At 52.0% G+C, this 9,166-nt stretch overlaps 1 protein-coding gene across 1 annotated transcript in view; it reads right to left on the bottom strand.

Annotated features, from left to right (window-relative positions):
- The window catches only part of LOC107124880 (rho GTPase-activating protein 39-like), a gene marked incomplete at its 3' end in the record, with an annotated part of 33,472 nt that extends 25,427 nt beyond the window's left edge, over window positions 1-8,045 (bottom strand). The window contains exon 1 of the mRNA XM_015428383.1: window positions 7,427-8,045. Within this exon, the coding sequence (XP_015283869.1) occupies window positions 7,427-8,045 (619 nt within the window). The remainder of the gene's footprint in view (window positions 1-7,426) is intronic.
- Between the last annotated feature and the right edge of the window lie 1,121 nt (window positions 8,046-9,166).

Below are 9,166 nucleotides of genomic sequence, written 5' to 3'. Positions count from 1 at the left end.
AGAGTGTTGGACTGGATGGGCCTTTGGCCTGATCCAACGTTGGCTTCTCTTATGTTCTTATGTTCTTATGTCACCAGGTGACCATAAGCCTTAAAGACTAGTAATCAGATTTGTGGCATAGTACAAGCTTTCATGTGAGTCACTGCGCGCTTCTTCAGAACTCACCTCTTCAGTGGTGACTCACGAAAGCTCCCGCCCCGGCACAACTTTGGTTAGTCTTGAAGGTGCTCTTGGACTCTTGACTCTTTTCTACGGCTGCAGAGAGACTAAAACGGCTACCCGCCTCGATCTACGTGGGGCCTGTCACCCTCTCAGTGTAACCTACCACGTAGGGTTGCTGTGAGTATTAAGTGAAAGAGAGGAAGTACAATGTTTTGCTCTCCCTACAGGAGCTGCGGTGGCTCAAGTGGTTAAGACGCTGAACTGCGGGCTGTGGAAGGTCGGTAGTTCAGCAGTTCGAGACCCGAGTGTGCCGCATGACGGAGTGAGCTCCCGTCTCTAGTTCCAGCTCCTGCCAACCTAGCAGTTCGAAAGCAAGAAATTGCAAGTAGATAAATAGGTACCACTTTGGTGGGAAGGCAACAACGTTCCGTGGGCCTTGGTGTTTAGTCATGCCGGCCACGTGACCACGGAAAGGTCTTCAGACAGCGCTGGCTCTTCAGCTTGGAAACGGAGATGAGCACCGCAACCCTAGAGTCGGACTCGACTGGCTTTTGAGCAAGGGAACCTTTACCTTTACCTTTTTACAAGAGGGGAGGAGGATACTAGTTACTGGAAAGCCCTCCCTTTGCCTGGGGCAGGATCGATCCCTGGCATTACCTGATCTCAGGCAGTGAGCAGTCGGGGGAGGCCCTTCCCAGCTGTGGACTTTGGAAAGCGCCTGCCAGTCAGAGGAGACAAATACCAAGCCGTATGGATCGGTGGACCGAATCAATACAAAGGCCGCTTCTGAGGTGCATCCCCGCATGTCTTCACGAGACCTCCCGCGTTCCTTACATCAAACATCTATTCTTCCTACTTCCCGGGACTTCGTGCAGGTAATATGTTCATGGCGTAATGTTCCCAGGAGCACACTGTGCGCTTTCTCTGCTGGAAATACGTGTGTGTGTGTGTGTGTGTATGGACTATAAGGAAGGCCGAGCGCCGAAGAATAGATTCTTTTGAACTAGGGTGCTGGAGAAGACTCTTGAGAGTCCCTTGGACTGCAAGAAGGTCAAATCTGTCAATCCTAAAAGAAATCAACCCTGACTGTTCCCTGGAAGGCCAGATAATGAAACTGAAGCTCAAATCCTTTGGCCACCCAATGAGAAGGGAGCACTCACTGGAGGAGAAGACCCTGATGCTGGGAAAGATTGAAGGTCAAAGAAAACGAGGACAGCAAAAGATGAAATGGCTAGACAGTGTCATCGATGCAACGAACATGAAATTGAGCAAACTTCAGAGGACAGCGGAAGACAGGAGGGCCTGGTGAGATCTGGTCCATGGGGTCGCGAAGAGTCGGACTCAACTGTGCGACTGAACAACATCAACAACAAACGCTGTGCCTTCAGCAGCGGTGCCCACGGCTGTAGCTAACCAAGGTCCGTGGCTAACGCAGGTCTTGAACACACACACGGCTGCCTTATGCTGAACCAGAACCCTTTCTTACACGCCCAGGGAAATGCTGATTGCCGCTTTGGGGTCAGGAGGCAATTTTTCTCCACCCCAGTTTGGCTGGGGATTCTGTAGGTTTTTCCTCATCTTCTGGGCATGGTGCAGCGGTCACTGGGAGTGTGTGGGGGGGTGGTATTTGTGAATTTCCCGCATTGGGCAGGGGGGTTGGACTGGATGACCCTGGAAGTCTCTTCCGACTCTATGATTCTGTGATTCTAAGGTTAGTGTCGTCTACTCAGACTGGCAGCAGTTCCACACGGTCTCCAGCACAGGTCTTTCATATCGCCTCCTATCTGGTTCTCTCCAATGGAGTTGCCGGGGATTGAACCTGGGGCCTTCTGCATGCCGAGCAGATGCTCTGCCGCTGAGCCAGGGCCTCTAGAGCCTCGGTGATTCCTAGTGGAGAATCTGTGCTCCAGATTAAGCAGGCGGATTTGCTCAGCGTGCAGAGACAACCTTATCCTCGGCCATCCTCGTGAGATTCCGCTGGGTGAAATCGGGACGCCCTGTTTCTGCAGTCTGGCATGTGTGTTCCGTTCTGTCCCTGTTCCCCCCGCAGGTGACGGCGCGGTGAAATGGTCCCTTTCGACCAGCAGATGAAACCTCACGATTAAGGCCCTGCCAGCGCAACACTGGCTTGGAAATGCCAGCTCAGGTGAGATAACCTTGCGATGCTCCTGCAAGATACGGCTGCAGCACCGGGAGGCTTCCGCAAAACAGAAAGGGCCCCTTTTTTTATGAATTCACCCGAGCTTGGGGAGAGGGAGAGGCCTGCATGAGCCACGATCTCAAGAACAGGCTGGACTGCTGTTTTTGGAGTGGTCCGGGTCTACCTGGACTTCTCAGTTAGCAGCACTGAATATCAGACAGACTAGCTAAAAAAAACCCCAACCCCTAAACCATGGCCGGATTAACCATTAAGCAGACTAAGCACGTGATTAGGGCACCAGGGACAAAGGGGGCACCACAAAGTTGGGGGAAAGCGTGAAAACAAAAGAAAAAACCCAAATGAAGATTTGTAAAAAGAAAAAAATTGATAAAATTTATAAAACTAGTGCAAATTGATCATGGTGCACCCTAGGGTTATCTTCTATTTTTTGTCGGCAAGGCGCATTGTCATAGTAAAGGTAAAGGTCTCCCTTGCTCGAAAGCCAGTCGAATCCGACTCTAGGGTTGTGGTGCTCATCTCCGTTTCAAAGCCGAAGAGCCAGCGCTGTCCGAAGACGTTTCCGTGGTCGTGTGGCCAGCATGACTAAATACCAAGGCGCACAGAACGCTGTTACCTTCCCACCAAAGTGGTATCTATTTATCTACTTGCAGTTTCTTGCTTTCAAACTGCTACTTTGGCAGGAGCTGGAACTAGTCGTAGTGTGATAGGCTATGTTTAAAAGTAAAATGCCTGTGTTTAAAAGTAAAATGACGGAGCCAAATTCAGTTGTCATGACAGTGTGGAAAGGAGGGGGGCACCAAGAGTGGTCAGTGCTTTAGGGCACCAGTGAGCCTTAATCTGCCCCTGCCCTAAGCGCTGCTTTCTATTAAGACAGACTTACAGTCCAAGCAGCTTGGGATTTAGCCTGCACTGATGGCAGCTCTCCGTGTTTCAGAGGTCCCCTCCTGCCCCAACAGCTGAAATTCTGTGTAACCCAACGGAAGCAAAAACCTGAATTTGGAACCCCACCGGGGTAAACAAGCCGTCCTCTGCTTGACTATGGCCCTCATGGCAGGTAGACAAAGATCTGAACACACACAGGAGAACCTGCCTTCTACTGAATCAGAGCCTCGGTCCATCGAGGTCAGTATTATCTGCTCAGACTGGCAGCTGCTCCCTGGGGTCTCAGGCAGAGAAGGGCTTTCATATCACCAACTGCCTGGTCCTTTTCTAACTGGAGATGCCGGGGATTGAACCTGGGACCTTCTGCATGCCAAGCAGGTACTCTACCACTGAGCCACGGCCCCTCTTGACAGCTCTCCGGAGTCTCAGGCAGAGGTCTTTCACATCACCTACTGCCTGGTCCTTTTAACTGGAGATGCTGGGGACTGAACCTGGGACCTTCTGCATGCCAAGCAGAGGCCCTACCACTGAGCCACAGCCTCTCTTTACAGCTCTCCAGGGTCTCGGGCTGAGGTCTTTCCCATCACCTTCTGCCTGGTCCTTTTCTAACTGGAGATGCCGGGGATTGAACCTGGGACCTTCTGCATGCCAAGCAGGTACTCTACCACTGAGCCACGGCCCCTCTTGACAGCTCTCCGGAGTCTCAGGCGGAGGTCTTTCACATCACCTACTGCCTGGTCCTTTTAACTGGAGATGCCAGGGATTGAACCTGGGACCTTCTGCATGCCAAGCAGATGCTCTACCACTGAGCCACAGACCCTGCCTAGTATTGGAGCTGGAGAAGGTCAAGCAGGCACCCTCACAGTAGGCTTGCCAACCTGCAGGTGGGGCCTGGAGATCTCCCTAGAATTAGAACGGAGCTCCAGAAGACAGAGATCAACTCCCCGGGAGAAAATGGCTGCTTTGGAGGGTGGACTCTATGACATCATAAACCGCGGAGGTCTTTCCCCTCCCCAAACCGCGCCCTCATAAGCTACACACACACACCAAAGTCCCCAGGAATTTCCCAACCTGGAGTTGGCAACCTTACCCCCAAAAGGAACGCCGTCTCAGAGGCCTAACTGAGGGGCAAGGAAAGGCAACCAGGCGCAGAATTTTCACACCTCATTAAGGGAATTTTTTTTCCTTTCTCCGCTCATCAGGCAGAGGACATTCGGAGGCGAGGATTTTGGTCGGGAGCCGGTCTGTGGTTTGGAGCTTAATGATGTAGAATAACAGCCCTGCGTTAACAGAGCCCGGAATAAGCAATTACCAGCCTGAACCGCAGAGCAAGAAGCGTGGTGGTGGTGGTCGGGGGACTGCGGATGATTCAAGGGCTGCCATATTGCCGGTGACATTTATAAGAAAGTGACACACGACGCGAGGGGGCCAATGAGACGCGGCGCTGCCAGAGAGGCAGCGGCTGCTGGTTTCTGGCGGTCAGCAGAGGACGGATAAACGGGGGGCCAACCCCCCCCAAGATGCTTCCTTTCCTTGGCCTCCAGGTTGCTGTAGTGGTTAAGAGAGTGGACTCTCATCTGGGAGAAGTGGGTTTCACATACAGCTGCTGGTGTGACCTTGGGTCAGTCGTAAGTTCTCTCAGAGCTGTTCTCTCAAAGAGCAGTCCTCGAGAGAGCTCTCTCAGCCCCGCCTACCTCACAGGGTGTCTGTGGTGGGGAGGGGAAGGGGAAGGAGATTGTAAGCCGCTCTGAGACTCTGAGTAGAGGGTGGGGTATAAATCCAGTCTCCTCCTCCTCCTCCTCCTCCTCTTCTTCTTCTTTGGGGTGGGCTCCCCCAAACTCCAGTTTATTTTGTTTACATCTCGCCTTTCTTCCCAATGGGGACTCAAAGCGGCTTACGCCGTCCCCTTCTCCTCCATTTTATCCTCAGAACAACCCTATAAGGTAGGCCAGTCTAAGGGTGTGGGACTGGCCCAGCCAGTTTGGTGTAGTGGTTAAGTCTGCGGACTCTAATCTGGGAGAACCGGGTTTGAGTCCCCACTCCTCCACTTGCACCTGCTGATGTGACCTTGGGTCAGTCACAAGCTCTGGCACAGGTGTTCTTGAAAAAGAGCAGTTTGTGTCAGAGTTCTCTCAGCCCCACCCACCTCACAGGGTGTCTGTTGTGGGGAGGGGAAGGGAAAGGAGTTTGTAAGCCGCTCTGAGACACCTTCGGGTAGTGAAGGGCAGGGTATAAATCCAATCTCTTCTTCTCTTCTTCTTTGGTGGCAGAGCAGGGATTCGAACCTGGGCCTCCCGCATCCTAGACTGACCCTCTGACCGCTCACACCAAACCGGCCCCCAAAAAGCCCCCGGCAAGACCCCCAAAACCCCCCCCCCCCCCGAGATTCCGACTCTCTTTGACATTTACTTCCTATGGGCTTGGCCAAATCCCACTTTCGGCACGCAGATCTCATTCCGCCCAATCCGTCTGGAACTTTCTTCTGCATGTTCCAAGGGAACGTAAGCAGCAGGGACACAGGGGGAAAGTCCCCCCGAGGACGGCTCCTTGATTTCATGGTCCCGAGGCTCAGAAGACACACCGGAAGTCCCGCCCGGGACCGACGCTCTGTGGAACCTGAGGCTCAACTAGATGCAAAAAGAGCATCCAGATACATGTATCCCCCTGTCCAGCAGGAGGGGGGGGCTTTTCTTTTAGAGGTCACAATGAGGGGAGATAAACCCTGACCCTCCGCCTGACTAGCTCCAGCTACACTCCCTTGGGAGCATTTTTCTCCAGTTTAGTGTGGTCCCAGGATTGGAACTATGGCTTGGAGAAACATTTCTTTATTTAGGAGGAGGAGGAGGAGAAGAAGGAGAAGATTGGATTTATACCCCACCCTTCACGACCCAAAGGCGTCTCAGAGCGGCTTACAAACGCCTTTCCCCTCCCCACAACAGGCACCCTGTGTGGTAGGTGGGGCTGAGAGAGCTCTTTTGAGGACTGCTCCTGAGAGAGCAGCTCTGAGAGAACTTGTGACTGACCCAAGGTCATACCAGCAGCTGCACGTGGAGGGTGTTGGGGACTCAAACCCAGTTCTCCAAGATCGGAGCCTGCATTCCTAACCACTACACCAAACAGGCAACAAACGTTTGGGATTTAAAACATTTAATAGCCACCTTTCTTTCTCACTGGGCAGCTGACGGCAGAGATGAATTCCATAAAAAATACATTAAGAAACACAAGAACCGAAAAGTTTCAAAACTGCCATTCAGGACTGCTGGTAAAGGTAACCAAATGGGGTCTAAATAAAACTGTTTTCAGTTGCCTCCTGAAGATGGAGAGTAAGCCGGATCCCCGTTCTACAGCACAGGGAGCATAAGAGGTGGCCGAGCCTTATAGCAACATTGTTGGCAACAGACAGACTAACTATCGTGGCGGCATGGAAATCTTTCTCTCCCCCAACACCCCTCGCTTGGATCATTTTATAATGGCCAAAATTACGGACAGTATAAATAGATTGCATAACTCTGCTTTTCCAATTTACTCCAAATTTGTATGCATCTGGGCTCCAGTACTCAATACTTTTCTCCCTTCAAATCAAATATATCAAAAAGGGTTGTATCTATAAGTAAGCCTTGATTAATTAGTTTATAAGTTACTGCGGCCTATCACAGCTCGTGACAACTCGTTATAGGTCAATTAAGCGCAGAATAAGTTGCTCTCTTCTAAAGAGTCCTGTTTAACAGGTTCTTCAATGTTCGTTGTACTCTGTTTTTACACTGTTTGATATTTACACTGATATTGTATTCTGTTTTGACACTGGTCCGATATTTACACTGCTTTTTAATCTGTAATGCCTAAACGACATGCAATAAAAGTTACATTAAAAAAGAGAGGTGATCGAGCCTTATTCTGTGGTAGATGGATCCCGAGAATAATGTAACAAAAATGGAAAACCAAACAAGATCAGATCTTGCACACTACTTGGGTCTAGCGCAAGGATGGTAATCTTGCCGCCTGCCCATCATGCTCGTTTCACAATGTTGTCGGATGCCGCTCAGGAAGGGAGTGCCAGTGTTAAAGCCCAGAACTGACTTTGCGAGGCGGTTGGGGGGAAATGGAGCCGACTCTGGAGACAACATCAGCCACTGAAAACACAAAGAAGAGCTCCTGGTCTGCAAAGGGGCGGAGCCGGACCTGCCGCGGTCGTGGTCCCCCCTCCCCCCCCTCACTTCTTACCTTTCGTATCGTTTACCGGATCCATGTGCCTGTAAATGTACCCTTCTAGGTAGGAATGGAACTTGGGGGTGGGCGGGAAGAAGGCCAGGCAGATGGACATGAGCTCCCAGCCCCGGGCTAGGCTCTCGTAGCGGAAGTTCTCCGTCGTCTGCCGGCACAGCTGGATGTAGAGTTCGTCCCGGAGGCCCTGCATGCTCCAGCCCTTGGTGGCGATCTCCAGGGCCACGTTGAGTTGGTCCGTCTTGGCCCGCCGGTCCCCCATGTACATCTGGATGAGCTTGAAGATGTCGCAGGCCTCCTTCTTGACGTTGCGGTCGGTGGTCATGATCATGGGCTTCTTGATGGACTCGCTGCTCCAGGCCAGCATGTTGGCGATGGAGACCTTGCGCCGGAAGAGGCCCTGCGTGTGCTTGTTGAAGTGCTTGGAGGCCCAGTTCTCGATGTCTGTCTCCGAGGAAGGCTTCCTCAGGTTGAAGGTCGGGAAGACGCAGCTGTTGCTGGGCATCATGTTCCTGTTCTGCCTGCTGCTCTCGAACTGGGCACAGGCGCCGAGGTCCTCTGACTGGGGAGGGAAAGGAAAGACAAGGTAGGTGACCACCTGCCGGATACGAGGATTCATCGCCATCCACCACCAGAGAGAGCACGAGCTACCCCCACCCCCACCCCGCCCGCCCATTTTCTATCCTCTCCTCTCCGCACTCTTCTGGTAGAAAACGGCAGCTGTTGCCTCTCCCGCACCGTTGTATGTCATCCACGGACTGCCAAGTGCGTCATTTCCCTATAAATGTCGGCTACGGTATGGCTGTCCTTGAGACACCTGCAAACTGCACCTTTCCCCTGTTTAGGTCTGGCAGTGAAAGCTGGCCATTGCTACGGCGTGCTTTAGGGGGGGAGGACCAGGCTCAGGGGGGAAAGGGTGCCTACAATCAAGTTAGTCATAGGTGGGGAAGTAAAGTAGTGTCTGGCAACCAGCGGGAGGGTTGGGAAGGGGGAGTGTCACGTCACTGCTGGAGAATTTTGTGTACTTAACATAAGGAAATAAGAAGAGAAGCCAATGTTGGGTCAGGCCAATGGCCCACCCAGTCCAACACTCTGTGGCACACAGTGGCCAGAAATACCAGGGGCCATCAGGAGGTCCAGCAGTGGGGCCAGGATGCTAGAAGCCCTCCCACTGTTGCCCCCCCAAGCACCAAGAAGACAGTGCATCACTTGCCCCAGACTGAGAGTTCCTATCTATACCTTGTGGCTAATAGCCACTGATGGACCTCTGCTCCATATGCTTATCTAATTCCCTTCTTGAAGCCGTCCATGCTTGTAGCTGCCACCACCTCCTGTGGCAGTGAATCCCATGTGTTCATCACTCTTTGGGTGAAGAAGAACTTCCTTTTCTCCGTTCTAACCCGACTGCTCAGCAATTTCAGGGAGTGCCCACAAGTTCTTGTATTGTGAGAAAGGGAGAAAAGTACTTATTTCTTTACCTGTTCTATCCCATGCATAATCTCGTAAACCTCGATCATGTTACTTATCGGAAGCTGATACAGAAAGTGACAAGCATAGCTCTAGGAATCACCAGAAACTGAAATAGATACAGGAAGTGACAAAAGGTAGCTCTAGGAATCCCAAGACACTCTTCGCTACCTTTTGTTACTTCCTGTATCAACAGTAAGTACATGAGGGTGCTTCCCCGCCCCTTAATCTTTCCTCCACTGCCCCTTGGAGTGGTGGCGTGCAATAGGCCCT

Source organism: Gekko japonicus, unplaced genomic scaffold (assembly GCF_001447785.1).
Source record: "Gekko japonicus isolate JY-2015 unplaced genomic scaffold, Gekko_japonicus_V1.1 scaffold6119, whole genome shotgun sequence".
Classification (NCBI taxonomy): domain Eukaryota; kingdom Metazoa; phylum Chordata; class Lepidosauria; order Squamata; family Gekkonidae; genus Gekko; species Gekko japonicus.
Note: the sequence above shows the minus strand (reverse complement) of the source record. Positions and strands in the feature narration are given on the sequence as shown.